General features: G+C 45.6%; 1 protein-coding gene across 13 annotated transcripts in view; it reads left to right on the forward strand.

Moving 5' to 3' along the window:
* Positions 1-20,089, forward strand: part of CAMTA1 (calmodulin binding transcription activator 1) — a 235,325-nt gene that overhangs the window by 203,639 nt on the left and 11,597 nt on the right. For 7 of the 13 annotated variants that reach the window (XM_048326078.1, XM_048326079.1, XM_048326086.1 and 4 more), the window contains 12 exons: positions 4,667-4,806; positions 5,055-5,251; positions 5,596-5,674; positions 6,495-6,810; positions 7,175-7,698; positions 8,835-9,022; positions 9,395-9,641; positions 10,109-10,180; positions 11,163-11,183; positions 13,587-13,780; positions 13,972-14,046; positions 18,758-18,788. In XM_048326078.1, the coding sequence (XP_048182035.1) occupies positions 4,667-4,806; positions 5,055-5,251; positions 5,596-5,674; positions 6,495-6,810; positions 7,175-7,698; positions 8,835-9,022; positions 9,395-9,641; positions 10,109-10,180; positions 11,163-11,183; positions 13,587-13,780; positions 13,972-14,046; positions 18,758-18,788 (2,084 nt within the window). The remainder of the gene's footprint in view (positions 1-4,666; positions 4,807-5,054; positions 5,252-5,595; positions 5,675-6,494; positions 6,811-7,174; positions 7,699-8,834; positions 9,023-9,394; positions 9,642-10,108; positions 10,181-11,162; positions 11,184-13,586; positions 13,781-13,971; positions 14,047-18,757; positions 18,789-20,089) is intronic. The other 6 variants (XM_048326088.1, XM_048326084.1, XM_048326085.1 and 3 more) reach the window with 4 other exon arrangements.

The following is a 20,089-nucleotide window of genomic DNA, read 5'->3' on the forward strand; positions in this document are numbered from 1 at the left end:
GTCAATACAGGGTCTGTGCAGTCAGGAGCTGTTACCAGGCTGCACGAGGCACGTGCTTCTGCAGCCTCCAGTGAAAACTTGGGTCACGTAAATGGCTGGCATCTGTTCAGATTCTTACTGAGGAAATGTAGTGTTTATTGGAGGACACCAATGGAGAAAATGGAGGTGTGGCTTCCAGAATCTTGGAGATGAAATTAACTCCTTTGCTCGCTGCATTTTCCACTCACCGTGCCTGCTGTTGGTACAGGTGTGCTTTAATTTAAATTGTGAAGGGATCTGGGTTAAGAAAACAGCACTGGATTAAACCAACCCTGCAAACAAACAAAAAAAAGGTAATGTGAAACAATATCCAGGTTGTCTGGGTGTAACTGTGCAAGCATACAGGCTGTAACTCTGTAAGATGCTAGCTGATGTAAACAACCATGTATCCTTAGAGGATTTGTACCAGAATAGTTTTGCATCTTTAGAAATGTTCAGTGCATAGCCTGCTATCATTATTGTGATCAGTAGTAGGCTCTCTTACAGTGCAGATGAAAATGAAGCTTGTTCTGCACTTAAAAGATGGTTTGTGTTTTAGAGAAATGAGTACAAGACTCAAACCAGCTGCTTAGTGCTGGTCAAAATCTGACCAGGCAGCTCCTCCCAGTCCCTCCCTGCTGGGACAGTTCAGCTCTCCTCGGGTAGCCACCACCTCTCCTTGTTATGCTAGGGGGAAGATAGTGAGAAGTAATTTTGGTGTGACATTGATATTGTCAAATTGGAAGATGAATAATTTCCAGGAAAGATAGAGTGTTCACAATATTTTCTGTGAGATTATTCTGTGTCTTGGAGATACAGAAATGTGGTTATTTTCATCACCTTTGGTGGAGGAAGCCTTGAAGAAGGCTGCAGAAACAGTCTCTGTAGCTTCCTAAAGAATATTAAAACATTTTTTCGATTAATATGTAATGGAAAAAATAAATGCACAGATTTGCATGTTTAACTTTTTAGCTCACAAAAAGATATTAAATTCTATCACCAAAAGCAGAATTTTTGGGCAAAACCATAAAATTGTGAATGTGTTTGTATCCACATGGATTTTTGTTGCATTTGGACAGAGTGAGGGTGCTTCCAGTGCAAAACATCTCCTTGGGCTCGGGCTGTTTAGATTTCCTGTACAATGTAGCCGGAGAAAAGCTTATTTGGACAGTGATTTTTTTATGCTGTTGAGCTCTCATCTCTCATCTCATCAGTGCACTGCAAGAGACTTGCTTGTCATGAGATCCTCTGTTCGCTGTAAAAGACAAGAATGTGGAAACTGTTCCTGTAACTTCAGTGCCTTCTAAGCAGGCGGCCCTGAAATGAGCAAGACAGAAAAGATTGTGACTAAAAACATGAGAAATAATACAGGATAAAAGGTCTTGAACTTCTCAGAGTGATACCTGTAATGTTCAGCAGTGTGGCTCTTGTAGCCCTTCTCTCAGTTATTGCAAGGTACATCTGTTGGCTCATCAGCAGTGTCTGAACTGGCTGGACATGGTCCAAAATGCTGCTAATTCGATGTGGGAGAAGAGCGTTTCACCTCATTGCTGAGGTCAGGAGAAACCTTGGGTGAAGGTGGTCTCTCTCCTACTCCCCCCTGCCTCTCCCCCCCCCCCATGTTTTTGCTTTTTGTGGTTTGGTTTGGGTTTTTTTGGTTGGTTTGTTGTTTTTGTTGTAGGTGGTGTTGCTATTTTGTTGTGGTGTTTCATTTGGTTTTTTGGTAGACTAGCATGGTGCGTGCACTTGAAGTGACCAGTCCCTTTTGAAAGGGCATCTTGGTGTAATTGATACTACAGAATCATGAAAACACTATACATAAATAATTTTGGAACTGTCATCAGTTGTGGCTTGCTTAGGCCGCAATTTTGGTCACCTGGAAAATGGGCAGCATAGAGATACCTTCTCTGCACTGCTACCCCACTTACCTCATTTGCTGCCTGGAGCTTCCTGATTTGGGGGCACACCCTGCTCTGGGTGAATTCTGGTGGTCTCTGCTAGACACAGACGGGGCTCTGGCTCTGTCCACGCTGTGCTGGCGCTCCGGAATGTTTGTTTCTACTTCCATTTTACCAATAGCAGCATATTTCTAAAATGCCTGATCCAGTCAGAATCAGTTAGTCCTGCTCTTAGTATTTTCCAGGAGCACTGCCAGTTGTCTGAATAGGAATACCTGGGAGTACCAGATGCTGTTTCAAATTCTGTTTCCTAAGAAGAATTCCCTGCTTTCTTTTCTTTGGCTTACAGTTTCTCTCCGGGGATGTTGGTGGACGACAGATGTACCTTTGGTAACTTCACTCTTCTGACAAAAGCTGACAGGAAGTTTGCAGTGTCTTTAGTTTGGGATTAGGAAAGGTGGAGGCTTCACATGTTACAGATCATAAAGCCCAGAGAGAAGAGCTTGGAAAATAGTCACAAACAGAGGACCCTCCATTTCTGTTCCACAGTGGTTTCAGGTTGGAAAAAACCCAAAGGGGGTGAAAATAGTAATCTGTACTACTGCATTTCACTGGAATAGTTCTCCTTCTGTTTCCAAATGTACAGAATTATTCTCTCTTGACCCCTAAATGAGAAGGAGCAAATCCCCAGAATCTTGCAGTCCTGAGCTTGTTGGTCTATTACACTGGTTCAAGCCAAATTTCTTCTTTTACAAAGATGCTACTTCTGCCTGTACAAGGCTGAGGGCTCAGATGCGATACCCGGCGTGGCTTGCTGCTCTCGGCTCTAATAAATGCAAGTGCTGGTACCCAGCTAGGGAGAGTGGCATTACCTGTGTGGAACAGGGCCGTTCCCTGCAGGGCAAGTGTGGCCACTTTTCCAGGTGCCTGAGCTGTTGCAGCTGTGTTTGCACAGGCCGTAGGCGGGAGGGACGGCTCAGCAGGGCCAGGTCTCTGTCAGTCTCTGCAGTGGACGTGCTCTGCCTGGCAATGGGGAGGGAGGAGACAGCGGTGTGGACTGCACTGCAGCACACTGCAGCACTCCTGGAACAAAGATTTGCTGGGCAAACAGGGCTTGTGTTGCTGCCGTGTGCTGACCGCAGCTTGGGGACGGGGCCCTGACACCGCATCAGCGCCATGAGTGTTTGGTCACGTAACTGCCAGTCCTTTCCCAGGGGCTTTGCAGTTAACAGGACAACTGAAGGATTGGTAAGGCACTAATAATAAATGTTTTGGACTAGTGAGCTCACCTCTGAGATGAGGCTGGATGGGAGGTGCTGGCCACAGTCCTTTGTCCCTGGCTCTTGAGCAGCCAGGGTGGGATGCTGAAGCTGGCCAGAAGGACATGGAGCTCTTGCCTGCTGTCAGACCACAGCAGCCTCTTGGTGAGAAGGGAATGTCTCCCGCCAGTGAACCCGAGCTGTCTTGTACCAGTGATCTGCAATATAGTCCTTAGTGCAGTACAACAGAGATCCACATCTCTCCAGTACCCTCTAGTGAGAGCTGTAACTTGGAGTGTAGCATACAAGTACTCCTACAGCCTTCCAGGGAGGGCTCTGTGTTCTTCTTGGAGAAGACTGACTTGTTTAAAACTTGATCAGAGCTTGTTCATTTTGGTGCTGTCAGTGGGCTAGCTTCTGGGTTTATGGGTGTTCTGCACCACCACACCATCTCCATGGATGCATGACACTGACCAGGACAAGGGCTGTCTCTCCCCCCCAGTTTACTGCACGTGCTGTTAGCATGATACCAAGATTCATTAAATGCTCACTATCCACAAAACAGTCCTGCCCAGCTTCACATGAGCTGCATGAAACTTATCCCTTATGGGTCACAGGACAGAAGGAGTTCTGCATCTGCAGCCACTCCCTCTGCACTGACTGGCTCTATCCAGACAATCATTGCCTCAGTTGATCTCTACGGCATCAGGTTCAGCAGTGATCTGTTAACCTGTCTGAACCTCCCTGCTCCACCATTCAAGCCTTAGCAGCTGTAGGATAGTGTTATGTTACAATGCAGCAAGGGGAAAATCAGTAACACAGCCCTGAGACTGTTGCAGGGACCAGAGGGCTCCAGAGTCCCATGGCTTTCCAGAATGGTGTTACAGGATTGTCAGCGTCCATATGCTGATTCTGGTAGTTCTGTTTCTGGCACTTGGCTGAAGCTGTTTTCCAAAAATGGGAGCCTGCCAGGGAAGGAGCAAGTGCCCTGTTACAGGCTCCTTTTCCTAAGCACAGAAGGAAGCAGAGGAGTCTTTTTTTTCTCCAGGTACCATTATTGCATGATTCCAGGAGGCAAGCCAAGCTGAATTCAGGACTCTTGTAAAGTAGGGGGGGTGTCTAAAATGGCAGATATGATCCTACTGAAATGCTCTCTGAATAGGTATATTTTCTTAGTTTGTGTTTGAAAGACTTTGCATTACCCCCTAGTATTGTGTGCATACAGCTGGACTCAAAAGGAAAGGGATTTGTCTTCTGCCTGCATTTTTCTGTTTTCTGTAAGGAAGTTCTCTGAAATTGCAGTCAAAGGAAGTTGAAGTTGCTGCAGGAAGTTGAAGAGCTAGGATACTGCAGGGCAAGTGTGCGTGTGCAAGCAGCGCAAATCTCCTCCATCATTTCCAGGACAGCTATTTGTGACTTTCTGCAGTTGTCTGTCAAAACCTGAGCTTCCTTTCCATGGAAATGTCCTTACTCTGGCTTTCTCCAAACTAGATAACCAGTTCAGGATGTCCATATTGGAACGACTTGAGCAGATGGAGAGGAGAATGGCTGAAATGACAGGCTCCCAGCAACACAAACAAGGAGTAGGAGGCGGGAGCAATGGGAATGGGAACAGTGGAACACAGGTGCAGGTATGAACCCTGCTGTGTCCAGACACGACAGCTTTATGCTTTCTTACCAGAGGTTTTTTTGGGGGGTGGGGTTTGGAAAGGGTTATAGTTTGTCCTAAATAACAAGTCTAGTTTGTGGGTGTCTAACAGCAATTGGTTTTTGGTCGCATTTGTCACTGTCTCAGTACTTGTAGAAGCTGAAGGCTGCCTGTTCAGGGCAAGCTGCAGCTCCTCTCCATGGTTAAACTGGGATGTGTGTGGTGTTTCAGTGCGTTTCTGGGACTGGGACCCTGGGCAGCTGCTTTGAGAGCCGCGTGGTGGTGGTGTGCGAGAAGATGATGAGTCGTGCGTGCTGGGCAAAGTCCAAACACTTGATCCATTCAAAGACCTTCCGAGGAATGACACTGCTCCATCTAGCCGCTGCCCAGGGCTATGCTACTCTCATCCAGACCCTCATCAAATGGCGGTAAGACCCAGCCCACTGGACTCTAGGATGTCAATAAAGGCATGGCAGGAGCATGTATAAACTCTGCCCTGTCCACATTTCTGGTTGTCATGTACAAAGAGTCAAGCCCCTGAACTTGTTTCCATCTCCTGATCTGATGGGACCTGTCTCTTGAGAGCGAGTCCAGTCACTGGGTGTATCATGCTCTTCGTGTGTCTGTGGTGGGGGCACTGTAGTAAGTACATGTGTTTGTGGGCATGTGCATGGTCACTTCTCTGTGGTACAGTGCTTTGGATAAATCTGTGCTTAGACAATGATCCTGACATGGCTACAGAGCATCATTCCTTCTGTTGTTTCCCCTGCAGCACCAAACACGCAGACAGCATTGATCTGGAGCTGGAAGTTGACCCTTTGAATGTGGATCATTTCTCCTGCACTCCTCTGGTAAGAGCAGAGTCTGAAACTTCTGAGAGAGTCTGAGGGCCCTTTGTGGAGTTCTTTCTGATGTGTTATTTTCCTTAAGTGTTTTGCTCTCTGGAATGTAGATGTTCCTTGTGTGTCCCTGCTGTGTGCATGGTAAGACATGGTACTGTCAGCTTCCTGGTGTTTTGTTGAGAGAGAACACACAGAACAAAACCTCATCATTGAGAAACATGAGGAAAGGGGACAGACAGATGGTTCTGGTTAGTGTTTTACACAGAATCTAGTCTCCACTCTCATGCTGGGAAAAGAACTTTACATGCTTTCTTTCGCATTGTCCTCTGTGACTGTTTAACTGTAGAGGTTGTAAAGTTATAAACTGTCATGGTCACTGGAATCATGAAATCATGACTGAGAACTTAGACAAGCAAAAAAGCCAAAGCAGATGGAACGAGAACTGCCAGTTTACAACACAGAGTATTGGTTTTATTGTTCTCAACCTTTGGTCCTGTCTGCATGTTTCTGACCTGAGAGATTCCTTTGTGTATGAGGCTGTTCTGTCTCTGCAGTGATGTCAATGTCACAAAAACCCCCAAAACAAAACTGTCAGCTTGATTTGTCAGTTGGAGGTTTCTCTGTTGTAGGAGAGAATAGCATGTATTCAGTCCTCTATATTGGCCTTTTGTCAGGCTGGGACATTTATAAAAGTTATTTGCTGGCTTTGGGCGTGTCATGGTTTTGTTTATCAGAATAGTTTTTCCTTGAGCTGGGACTAGATTCCACTGCATTAGCAAGAAAGGAGAAGGCAAGTCACCCGGTGGGTCAATTACGTTTTCTTCTTTAGATGTGGGCATGTGCCCTGGGCCACATGGATGCAGCTGTTGTGCTGTACAAGTGGGACCGCCGAGCCATCTCCATTCCTGACTCCCTCGGGAGACTGCCACTGGCCATTGCTCGGTCTCGGGGCCACGTGAAGTTGGCGGAGTGCTTGGAGCAGCTACAGCGAGATGAGCAAACTCAGCTCGGGCAAAACCCCAGGATTCAGTGCCCCTCCAGCACAGACTCCAGCACAGACAACTGGGTGTCCCAATGGCACAGTGAGCTTGTTGCTTCTCAGGAGCCTCAGAAGGGAGTCACAGTGATTTCCAGTACAAACACAGGTAAAACATCCTGGAGGGCATGCACGGTTTTGCTGACATTTAACATGAGAAACTGTGGGGACAAGGTGCTCACCTGGGCAGCAGGTGCCACCTGTAGCCCTGCTGTCCATGCTTAATTATTTTCTTGTGCTCCATACCCTTGCATAAGCATCAGGAGGAGGGGCGAATGCCTGCTTTGGAAAGACTTGTGTATCTTAGGAGTGGTTGAGCCAGTATCCTCCCTGGGTGTTTGTTATTCCCTTTGCACATCCTCTCAGGTGTCAATAGAGCACAGCACAAACTTTGGCCCGAGGCAGAAGTTGTTGTTTCTATAGGAATCATGGGTTGCATGTTTAGTTTTGACTATTGATCTATTTGTTTACAGAGCTGAGGCGGCCAAGATCAGAACCTTCCAGCTATTACAGCAGTGAGACTCAGAAAGATTACCCTGCACCCAAAAAGCATAAGCTGAGCCCTGAGTATTTTCAAGCCCGGCAAGAGAAGCTGCTTTCCACTGCACTGAGCCTGGAACAGCCAAGCATTAGGAAGCAGAACTCCAGCTCCAAGCAATCCTCCACTGAGACAATCAGCCCCAGTGAAGGGCTGAGGGACTATGGCCGGGAGCTCTCCCAGCACATCCCAGAAGTTACTGGGTACCGGGGCTCTGGCAGCCAAGCAGGCATCAAATGGAACCCAAAAGACATTTATATTGGTGTGTCTGCAGTGCAGGTGGCAGGGAGCCAGAAGGGCACTGCCCTGGGGAAGGACGTTGTGGCCCATCGGCTGCGCCAGCGGGAGCAGATGAATGTGTTGATGATGGCCGACAGGGAGATGGTGGATGCAGAACTCTTGTCCTACAGGGACAACGCAGGGGATGAGGACTGTTTACACCACATGGATGAACTGCAGGTAAACACACCCACAGCACCAAGATCTGCAGTCTCATAGAGCATGGAGGCTGCACAGAGGATCCTGGCTGTGAGAAACTCCCATGGAGGCCTCTAGAGAATCTGAATTGTGCTTTGAGGAAGGAGGTGGTCACACAGTCAATGTATATTTTCTTCCAATTTCAGCCCAAACATAAAGGCTAATGGTTAGGGTTGTGCACTGGCATACACTTCAACAATGTACAGAATGCACAAAATTGTTTGCAGTTCTGCAAGGAAAAATGAAGATGTGGCGCCTCCTGATCACAGCAGTGCATGTGACTCAGGTGACCCAATAGTCCTGTGGGAACAGGGCAGCAGTCCCTACAAAGACAAGATGTGAGAGATGTAGTGCTGTGGTTGCAGGCCAAGCCACTGCACTTCAGAGGGAAGGAAATAAGAGTGGAGAATGGGAGGGACAGTGGGTTTGGGGGAGGAAGAATCCCACTAGGTATGGAATAGAGGAAATAAAAATAGAAGCAGGAGAGACATATGAGAAGTAGTCACTGGGAGAAAGGTACTGTGGTTGTCTGAGCAAATGGATAATGGGAACACAGCTTTAACTGTTCTGCCTTGGCATCTCTGAATGTTTTCCTCTGGCATTGCAAAACAAGAAGAGTTTTCTGTTCTCTTGAGTTGAAAATTCCTATGAAACTTGCTGAGCTCTAAGGGATATCGTTCAGAAGGATTCCTGACAATGTTTTATCCCAAGATTTTTAACTTCTCTTGATATGCCTTTATTGTTCTGTCATGCTGTACTTTACATCTTGGCAAAAGAGTGGCAAAGTCACTTTTCCTTTGGAAATAACATACTAGTGACAGCTGTCAATACTGTAGAGGGAGGGAACAGAGACCTTTCACCAGATCTCTTGGGCTCCCCATAAAGGAAAATAAGAGGTCTGGGGAATATGAAACCCTACAGTGCTTGGTCTGAAGAGGCAGAAAAGCAAATGAGCGCTGGTTAATGGATTTCTCTCCACTCCTGCAACAAACAGTAGACTCCAGCTTCCACAGGTTTGGGGAAAATGGGGCATTCTGTCTAAAGCTGGGCTGTAACGTGGAAGCACAAGGCACCTTCTACCAGGCAGCAAAGGTTTGCTGTTCTTTCCCCCTTGACAGGTGAACATGATGACACTTGCAGAGCACATTATTGAAGCTACGCCTGACAGGATCAAGCGGGAGAATTTTGTGCCAATGGAATCACTGCTGGTGGAGAGGACAGACAGTGCTGCCATGAGCACCACCATGAGCTGGCTGGCCAGTTACCTTGCTGATGTCGATCACTTGCCCAGTGCTGCACAGATCAGGTCAGTGAGAGCTGTGAGGTTGCTCTGGGTTTTGGTGTGGTGTGAATGCTGGGCGGGCAGCATGTTCTGACTCTTCAGCCTGCAGATGCCAGGTCTCAGTGAGACTCAGTTCTGGTCTGGCAGGCCCAGGCACACTCTTGGGCTCAGGTGTATTGTTGCCAGCACAGCTACAAATTCATGGAATGGGGGTTTCACTCCAGTCCACATGCGTGCAGTGCAGTACAGGCAGGCTCAGCCGTGTGGGATGTTGCTTGGAGAGATGGAGGGGAGCATAAACTTCTGTCTTGAACTCAGAAATGCTGTTGTCCTTATCTGTGATGTCAGCCCAAGTGCTTTGTAAGCCAGTAATTCCTACTGTGATTGGTATTTCAGAAGTCTGTATAGTGAACCCCTGACCCCTTCTTCGAACACCAGCTTGAGCCCTGCAGGCTCACCAATCAGTGAAATAGCTTTTGAGAAACCCAGCCTTCCCTCGGCAGCAGACTGGTCCGAATTTCTGAGTGCATCCACCAGCGAGAAGGTAGAAAATGAGTTTGCACAGTTAACTCTGTCTGATCATGAGCAGAGAGAACTCTATGAAGCTGCCAAACTCGTCCAGACAGTATTCAGGAAATACAAGGTATGTGGCCCAAACGTCCAGTGTCTTCCTTGTCAGGTGTGTGAGAGAGAGTATAATTTGTCACAAACCAAAATGTGGGTAGTACCCACTTTGGGGACAAAAATACAGTGTCTGTTGTAACCTTTTCAATGCTTCTGGCATTTGCTTGTTGATGTTTGCCCAACTGTATGGGGAGTGCATGCCATGCCATGGCACACCTGCTGTGCCAGAGCAGCACTCACACAGCACATCCTCAAAATGTAGCCCAGAGGTTCTGCTTAGTTGTCCACTTGGCGTAAAGATGCATTTTGAAGGTTTGTTCCTTACGTGAGTTGACAGTAGGGACAGCTCCAGGAAATGCCTAGGCCTGAGTTGGACTAGGTAGCGTTGATAGGAGAGGTTTGCCCTGCGAGCAGCCGAGAGCCACATCACCTGTCGTGGGTTTTGGTGCACTCTGACTGATGCTGCTCCTTTCCTTCTCCACACAGGGTCGTCCTCTCCGGGAACAGCAGGAGGTGGCCGCTGCTGTTATTCAGCGTTGCTACCGAAAGTACAAACAGGTAATCAAGAAAGTGAAATTTTATGAAGCGCATGTAAGTGCCCTGAACATACCCCTTTGTAGTGGGAATTATCCTCCTGTTCCTCTTGTATGCTTTTCAGCATGCAGTAATGAAGTATGTTGCTCAGGCAAAATTGAAAAAGGAAGAAAATTCGTGTTCTGAATCTTAATTTTGGAGGGAATCCTTGAAATTATTTTGTGATAATGCCTGTGTTTTTGCTGTGAGATGGAGGACAGTGATGTATTCCATATTGGCCTTTATGCATGCTGTAGCCTGAGGAGACTATTCTCTGACTAGTTGCTTGCCAAATTTCATTGTGAAATTGAAGTTGGTTTTGCCTTTGATAAAGGTGAAGATGAAAAACAGGTTGTTTTATTTTGTACATACTAAACTTTTAAACTATGAGAAGTCACATGTTGTAGCTTGATGCAAGTTTTTCCAGGACTGAGACTGTTCTCCAAACGCTGGTTGGAGACATGTTTCCAGGCTGAGTTCTCAACCCCAGAAAAAGAAGATACCTTTCCTTTTTGGTTTTTGGTTGGGTTTTTTGTTTTGGTTTTTTGTTGTTTGTTTGTTTCGATGAGGGCTAGAGCCCACATCCCTCTTTGCACTCTACCCTGCTAGACACAGTCTGTCTAATGCCTGGCAACATGTTACAGAAAGCGAGGCAAGACTTGTGCTCTTTTACAACCCTCAAAAACATTTATTTGGGAAGCCTTCCTAGTGTTAGGTGACTACATTGTGGTTCACATCCAACCCATCACATGGCTTTCATTCTGGAGTGGTGCTTCCTGTAGTAAGGGAAGCTTAATTCCTTTCAAAAACTGCTTGACAAATTGCTTTGTCTTGGATTCTGGAATTGCTTCTTTTTGAAAGAGGAGAGGATTGTTTGGGTCTTTTTGTTTTGGTTAGTTGGTTTTTTTTTTTCATGCTTTATTTGCAGAACTAACATTAACTATGTATTTTTCTGTTTCTCCCCAAGCTTACTTGGATAGCCTTGAAGGTAATACAAATACAAACACTATTTTGGAAACAGTTGCCCATGGGTCACTAACTTTCCCACTCAGTATAAACAAGGAGAACCTGGCATTTTGGAGAAATGTTTTAATAGTGTCCACTATTAAATGCCTGTGGTTGAGAAATCACTGACAAACCAGACCTTCTGGGAGTTGTGTATGGACTGCTGTGCCACAGTTGCATCAGCTCCGATGAGCAGGGATGGGCTGAGCTGCTGGGAGCGCTTTGCAGCCAGTTTCCAGAGGACAGGCTTTCCTTTAGTGCTCCTGATCAGCTGTCTCTTGGTGACCTTTGCCTTGGCATTTGGGGAGCACAAAACATTTATCCCACCCGTGCAGCCAATGTCCTCTGCATTGTGCTTGCCTGTTGAAGTATTTTGACCATTCATCTTTGAAATGCCTGTGTGCTGAATTCCTAAGGTCAGCATCTCAGTGCATTGCTGCTCATGCTGGAGGCACAACTGTTGATGCCAGTCTTAAACTGTTCACAGTCAATAATTTCCTTCTGTAAAGATGGGTTTCCCAGCTGTGCAACATCTTGCTCTTGTCAGATTCTAGAATCAGCTGAGCTTTTCTCAGGGCTACCCGGAGGCAAGGCGTGCTTTTCCTGGAGAGAATATGTCCTTGGGGTGATCTTCCATCCACCGCTTCCCCCTGCCCTGTGGTTTTGTGTCTGGAGGACTGTTCTGTCAGCACAAGTGGGTTGGGCTCTGGGACACTGAGCTCACCACGGCTTTCCCCTTTGGGGAGGAGTTTAGGTGACATCTCCACTGATCCCCTTCCCAGAAGAAGGGAACAAGAGGAGGACAGGGGCAGCTACTCAGGTCTTAGAGTTGAATGCAAACATATTGGGGTCTGGTCTATCCAGTGACTGCTGATTTCTCTTTCACATGCCTTATTCCTCTGATCTGTTACCGCACTGATCAGCGCAGGCTTGTGACTGGATTGGAACAGTCACAGCTCATGGCACGGTTTTGTATTTGAACCCTTCTGTTCAGGGGTTTGTAACTCAGCCACAGAAATCCCATCTGGGCTAAAAATTCGAAGGAAAACCATGACCAGCTCATGAATTTAAAATCACAATCTGATCCATTAATTTAAAAATGTTAAAAAGAAGAACGAAGGAAACAACCCAATAGAAATTAATAATGGCAAAATATAACTGCTCCTAATGACTGCTTCAATTCCAAAAAGTGAAATTTGGTAAATGGTGGTCTGTGATGATACTGGAGGGGTTTTTGCTTCGCGGTTTGTTGGGAGGGATGTTTGTTTGCTTTTGGGGTTTTTGGTCCCAGCAGAGTGGAAAATACTGAGATGTGTTAGGATGTTACCCTGTACAGGGCAGTAGCTGCTACTCATCTGTCTGATAAAGTGACCAGAAGTCAAAGGTGATAAAATACCCAGGAACAATAGACACATCAGCTTTGAAAGTATTAAAACATATCAAAATAATATTAGCAAACACTGAAAACCTCTGTTACAGTAATATGAGTGCAACTTCTATACATTATTCTACATTTCTGTCTTAGAAAGGACTTAAAAATATGCATGAACGCACATGGTTTCTGTTAAGTGGTTATCGCCTTGCATGCTGTGAGAGGAAAAGAATGTAGAATGAAGATTTTATTTTAAAAGAGTTTGTGCCTGCTTTACTTGGGATCACAGGGCTAGAAATAATACAGTGCTAGATGTAACTTGGGAAGTGTGTGACCGCTCATGCAGATTTGTGAGTTCAGTAGATGCTTGTTGTGGATTTCTGATGAGATTTAGTTTTGCCTGTGTCTTAGGCTCAGTATTAGACTTGTAACTGTTGTGGTTTTGGGGATTTTTTGGGGTTGTTTGGTTTTTAAGAAAGATGGGACTTTTTAGTAGGGCCTGTTGCAATAGGACAACTAGTAATGGTTTCAAACTGAAAAAGGGTAGGTTCAGATTAGATACAAGGAAGAAGGTTTTTACAGTGGGGTTGGTGAGTCACTGGCACAGGTTGCCCAGAGATGTGGTCAATGCCCTATCCCTGGATGGGGCTCTGAGCAGTCTGATCTACTTGAAGATGTCCCTGTTCCTGTTGGGGGGTTGGACTAGATGACCTGTAAAGATTCCTCTCAACGCAAACTGTTCTATGATTCCATTAATCCAGACAGACTATTCCAGAGGTGGCAAAACAGATAGTTTTTTGGTTTTTTTTTTTTCTTGATGCAGACAAAGTTCTGCCCCTAATCTTACGGTTGTTCCAGTTCGCTGTCACCATTTTCTCATACAATTCCCAGTCAGGGAATAGATACTCGTTTACTTCGCATCATGTCTTAGTGGCTCAAGAGTCTTTCACTGTAGGAACCTGCTTCTTGCTGGTCTTACTGGGATGCCTCAGCTTCTCTTTGTTTCTGTTGTAGTATGCACTTTATAAAAAGATGACGCAAGCTGCCATTCTTATCCAGAGCAAATTCCGAAGTTATTATGAGCAGAAAAAATTCCAGCAGAGCCGACGAGCCGCGATGCTGATCCAGCAGTACTATCGCAGCTACAAAGAGTGTGGCAAGAGGAGGCAAAACCGTCGGGCGGCCACCATCGTACAACAGAAACTCAGGTGAGCCCCGGGGGTGTTGATGCTACTGGAATCTTTGTATGTTGTTTTTATGCTCTTCGAGGCTGTGCTGTGCTTCACAGACAAAGGCCAGTGGGAAAAGGACTGTGGTTCATAGGGTAATTATTCTTGCATTTAGTAGTATTCTTCCCCAGTTTTGCCTACACTTCAGTGTTGGGGTTTTTTGTGTTTAGAAGCAGTCTGCTTACCAAGAAGCAGGATCAAGCTGCTCGCAAGATTATGCGGTTTTTACGACGCTGCCGCCACAGGTATGACACTATCTTTTGGTATCTGCCCTTCCTTAGAGCAATGTGACAGTATTCAAGTGTGTCTGCAATGAACGCAATGTAAATATAGTGGAACCAGCTCACTGCAGATCTTCTAATCAAAGAACAAAGCCAAGCTGTTTCCAGGATGCACTGTCAAAAGTGAAATCTTTAATTTAGGACTGTTGCTGAAAGAGAATTGTGTACAGCTCCATTGCTTACAATGTAAAGCAGTCCAGGTGGTTTGACTTGGGGAAGTCTAAAAAAAAGTTTGTTAAATCATAGCTACAGCTTCTGAGTGCTGCACAGAACATTCATGGTATGTGGGAAAGTGCAAAATGTGATGACATCTGGTGTGTGCTGGAAATGCTTTTAGTTTGGTCACAGAATCATTTGGTTGGTTCTCCTCAAGTGCGTGTTCTCTTCCATGTGGGTAGGTGGGATGTGGCAGCAGAGCAGCACAGGTTAGTTCACATCAGCCACTCCACAGACATGAAGATGAACCAGCTCCTGCCAGTGTGGGAACAACACAGGCTTTCCAGAGTGCTCCCCTGTGGCAGCCAGCCCTGCCATATCAGCAGGGTGTTTGCTTTGGTTTTTAGCTGAAAGGATCCCTTATATGATCAAGTTGCAAAGTGGGACTTTGCCTAGACAGCGGTGAATTCCAGTGTTTCTGACTCTGCCCGCTCCATTCTCACTCCCCATGCATTTCATCCCCTCAGGAGCTGGTCACACCTGATGCATTTTGAAGCATGTTTAGTTCAGCCCAGTGACATTTAACAAGGAGAGCTCTTAGAGAGGCATGTGATAGCCTCTTGATTTTATAAACAGACACAGTCCTTATTGCAGGATTTCAAAGCTGCACTTTGCAGAAGGTCAGTGTGGCTTATGCTATGGAAGTACATTTTACCTGCAGGTTCAGTGGGAAGTAACATGTATGGACAAGAAAGAGGGCTTTGTAGTTCCCAGGCTGATTCCAAGTGCACTTGAAACAGCCACAGTTACTGATGAAGAAGCACAAGCGACTTCTTGCTTTCATCAGGGCATATGGAAGAGACCAAAGGGTTTGTTCTGTTGCGTTTGTTGTGCAGCATGTCCTGGAGGTTCAGAACTTCTGTATCCTCTCAGATCTGCTTGAGATCCAGGCAGTCCCTGGGGGAGCCAAGTTTCCATCCAGGGAGTTTCTGGGGTCAGCCTGACAGAGGCTCTTACAGCCGACTCAGGCACAGGCCCAGAGAATGCCGCCGGTCTGGCTGTGTCCCTGGGGTTCCCACCAACATCCAGGATGTGCCGTGCACTCCCAACTGGGCTCAGTTAAGACTCCAGCTGTTGAGTAACACAGACTCTGCAGGGCTTAAATTGCCCATGATTCCAACAGTTCTTGACTTCAGCTCATTGCCTTCCTCTTTCTCAGTGTTTCCTCTTCCCTTTGTAGAGAGACTCTGCTCATTTGCACCACTAAAGTTTCCAGGCCAGACCCAGGGTCAGTTTCCTCTCTCCAGCAGTGTGGTCACTGCTCTGGGCATCCCTGCAGGCTGGGTTTAGCTCTTGGGGTGTTCCAGACAGAAGTTCAGGAGCAGGGGAGATTTACTGTCATTAGGCTCTCTCTGGCTCACATCACATTGCGCAGCGCTTGAATTTCTGCAGCAGTGCAGTCCTGTCTGTGTCCACGGGCACTTTGGTTGCTTGGTAATTCATCCATGATTCTTGGCTAGGATGCAACAAAGTGAAGAAGTGACTTGTTTCCACTGAAGATGTTAACAATGTTTCAAAACTGCCTTGCTTTTCCTTCTAAAATAGAAATGGTAACAGGGTTATGGTCACATACTTTCTCCAAGCAATCATAAGAGTTTAAAACTGTGTTAATGTAACTATCATTAGTAATTAATAAATCTGAACAGGAGCATTGTGGCATTGGTAAATGATAAAAGTGAAAGTAAGACTTACCAAAATGACAAAAGCAGCATTCAGAATCTGCTTGAAAAATACATAAGATTACCAGATTTATGGAACTGATTAGAAATGTGACAGATTTGGGTCTCGTTCCCCATTTTCCTCCTGCTTGGCAAAAAAGCTCTAGCAAGCAGGAAGACGTTTTCCAACAGCGTGTACACTTCATGCTCTGCTCACTTGAGCTGCATCTGTGTTCTGGGGTCACACTGCTTTTGTATCTCGCTGAGCCTTGGGTTCCTCAGGCTGCTGTAACCACACAGGGATCTCGTCCCTCTGCTCTCTGCAGTCAGTGACAAACTCTGAGCAAATCGAGTTCTTAGAACTTTACTGCCGTGCAGGATTTTAAAGACAAATTGGAAGCCTTTTGCTTGTGTAAACAACTGTAAAGGGAAATATAATACTGGAAACTATACAGATCATCTGCTTAATAGAACAGAGCTTCACTTGCTCCAGCATCTCAGCTGACTCAGACTGATCTGTTTGCTTCTTTGCTCCCTGTCCTGATGGGCAGATCCCTGCGCTTCCCCTGGCACAGCCATATCCTGGCAACAGCACCTGCATCCCTTCCTTCCCAAACCTGGCTCTGCAACCCTCTTTCTGAGCTGCCTTGTGGTGCAGGTACACTGGGGTACCAGGTAGAATTGCTTCCTTCTCACCTGCTCTTCCTCAAGCTTTCTGAGTTTTCTTTGTGTCTTAATAATGACATTATTCCTCCCTGCTTGACTTTTCTTGCCTACCTCTTTCTAAGGGTAGAGTAATAAAGCCTAGGATGCTAAGTAAGTTTCAGATCACCTCTGTGTAAGCCTCCTGATTATATCCCTTCAGTTTCCCATGTGTCCAGTGTGACACTCAGGGCACAGCTGATGAGGATGGCACAGGAACTTGGGCTAAGAGCCTCACATACTCTTTTCTGCTTGTTGGAATCCCATTGCAGTCTCTTCTTGTATTGCTCAAAATTAGCACACTGCTGCTATAAACAAGAAATTAAGAAAGCCCCAGTCTCCAGAAGGAAGCACTTCAGCCATCCAAGCTTCTGAACATCCAGGGGTGAGCCATAACAGCTAATACCTAATGTTAGTTAATGCTCTGTAGTATAAAAATGGCACTGTGAAGCCACTTGTTAAACCACAGTGCCTTGTCAGTGCAAGGGATAGAAATGACAACTATTTTTGGAAAATCTGAGGGAGTGAAAGAAAAGAGAGCATGCACAGGAGCATCAAACAAACAGGGTCTTATAGCAGATTTCTGTCATTTGATAGAGCTGGGGGAAGAGGCTGCAAATGCCAGTTGCAGTCTGTTGTAAGGAGAGTGAGCTAAGTGAGAAGACAGTAAATTCTTAAAATTCAGAAATTCAACCTTCAAAAAATGGAATTGTTTACCTAGATTTTTGTCCATGAGCAAATTCTGTTGCTGGGCCAAAAAATTACTCTCAAGAGCTTATTCTGTAGCCTTGAGGTGAGATTTATTCAGGGTTTCCCCTGGCAACCGTCTGCTTGGTGGGGTTTTTTTCCTGTTTAAAATTGATCCAAGTCTACTTTAAGCCACTTATGAGAACTCTTTCTCTGCTTGCATTCAGAAGAGCTCAAATGGTCATCTTGTCCTATTTTGCTTAGTAACTTTTTGGCACAAAGGCTTAATATCTCAAATGTCATTCTGATCACCTCAGGGATCTGATCTCTTGAACTGAATGTTTGTTTCCTGAGCAGAAGGTATTTCAGGTGTTTTGGGAGAGTTAGTGGGAGGTTCTGCAGTTGGAGCTCTCAGTAGTGGATACATAGATGTTGATGAAAATCAGAAAAGGTGTAAGTTTTAGCTGACTATACTCTTAGAGAAGATGTTGGAGTTGTAGTAGCCAAATATTCTTCGGTGTCATGGAGACAAAAGGGATCGTTCATCAGCAGGAGTCATTCTGACCGTCAGACATGTATTGTTTCCTTTTGACTTTGAACAAAACCCCCATATTTATCCATCTGTTGTCATATTCTCAAAAATCCAGTAAAGAACATGCATCAGCATAACACGGTATCAACATGATTTGTCACAGTTGTTTGTTGAGAATGAGAAACAGAAACTTCCTGGCCTCCTAGGAGAGCTTCACCCATCTTCCCATGGTGCCCAAACCTGTCAGCTTGTACTTGACTAACTTCCAGCCTGAAGCTGGCCGCTAACACATCCTGAGGCCGAACCAAAGCTTTGCACAGTTAATGATTTTGGGAAGACTCCCCCTACTTAGTGATCCCCAGATGTGACACATCTAGAGCTGCAAGGAAATCCAGGAGTTCCAAATGGTTTTGGATTTGGTGAGCTGAATTCATGTATGGTACAGTCAGCTTGCACTGGGAAGGTAACCTCATATCCCCTATTCTTTCTCTGATTTGTTGGAAACTTTTACTCTTCTGGGGGTATCTAAAGCATTGCTAAGCTAGGATTATGATCTGCAGTGTTTTCTATGGAGTAGCATTTGGAATGAGATAGAAAAGAGATGATTGCTGCAAGGGAAGGCAGGATGCAGCTAGCAATGCCACGAGGATGAGAGTGTTGGGTTTTTTCTACTTGCTTATAACTTTCTGCCCTAAAGCACCTAAACACAGGACTACTTTTCCCTGGTAAAGAGGAGTCCCGTAGGCAGGAGTGGGAAGGGTTCTTTCTCTCCAGGCAAGCAGAAGTGCTGTCTCCTCCTCCCTGAAGTGAAGCTCTGGGTAAGGTACGGTTGTTGCCATGTGTGTCTAATGGCTCTTTGGTATTGTTTTGCACTCTGAAGCCCTCTGGTGGACCATAGGCTGTACAAAAGGGTGAGTGTAGCTGCCTGCTAGCCAGTTCCTCTCTTCCATTTTAAATATATTTGCTTTCTGCTTGCTTGCATGGGGCTGCGGCCGAGATATGCCAGTAAGTTTCACCTCCATTAATTATATGAAAGAATCCTGTCTAAACTAACCCTACTGCAATGACTAACACTGCTGCTTTTGTAACAGGACAGAGCTCTGCAGTAGATGTTACCAATGCATGAATGTGTGAAAAAGGACATGTATATTCATCATGGGCATGCTTAGATGGCGTTGTCGGTGGGGTATTTTTTCAGTATCCAAAAGGGCTGTGAGTAGATGTTGGAATTTGACAGGGTCTGCACTCAGACACACTCAGTGAGTTCTGTTGTCATGGTCTGCAGCAGCATTCAGGGTAGATCATAGGAAGCTGCACTACAGGTGCAGCCTGCTCTAAATGGGTGTTTATTTCTGCCTGAGCCAGATGGAAGCAGAAGAGCTCCTCACACTGCTTTTTACTCCCAAAGGTGGTTAAGCACCAGTGCTTATCTTCTAGAAGTTGGTCTTTGGTAAGTGACACATCTGGTTGCCTTATAGGGCCAGCTTTTTGACAGCTGTTTCTCTCGTTTGTTAATCCACATATTGGGAAGGAAAACAAAAAAAAAAAAGACATGAAGATGCTGTAACTGTGTTGTAGTAAGTGCCAAGAGAGCTTCTGTTGGGAGTCTCATTCTCAGCATGAAGAGCCCACTCACCTGTGTGTTCAGTCATGTTAGTGGCTGGTTGGCTGCATGACAGCAGGGTGGCAAGGGGTGGTGCTGCCTGGAATCAAAAGAAAAGCTTTCCAAACAATATTAAAATGGTAATATAAAGAGCAGTTCTTTAATGAAAGTGTTCAGATGTGGAAAATGTAGGTATGGGCACATGTGGTATAGGATTTTTACAATTTTTATAAGGTTAATTAATTAGTCTGTCTAGCAGGTGCATCCAGTAGGAGGCTATGGTGACCCGCCCTTGGGCCTGCCCCTTGGAGTGTCTCCAGTTCTTTGCCCCGAATCTTGTTTTCATTCTCACTGGTGCAAAACAAGATGTCCTTGTTAGAAATTCTTTTCTTGAAAATAAGACTAAATAGAATTTCAAGAATGTGACATAATGTGTTCAAAAGGATTAGCTATTGTTTTAAAGTGTGAAAAAGGGTAAGAAGGTGCTAGAAACCATAAAACTCTATATTAAAAATCTGCAAAGCTACAAATACATGAAAAAGCTAAAAATCTTCAGGTATCAGTGAGAGAATTCCATGGCAGATCTCTCAAGGCATGTGCCTCAGCTGC

Source organism: Corvus hawaiiensis, chromosome 22 (assembly GCF_020740725.1).
Source record: "Corvus hawaiiensis isolate bCorHaw1 chromosome 22, bCorHaw1.pri.cur, whole genome shotgun sequence".
Lineage (NCBI taxonomy): Eukaryota > Metazoa > Chordata > Aves > Passeriformes > Corvidae > Corvus > Corvus hawaiiensis.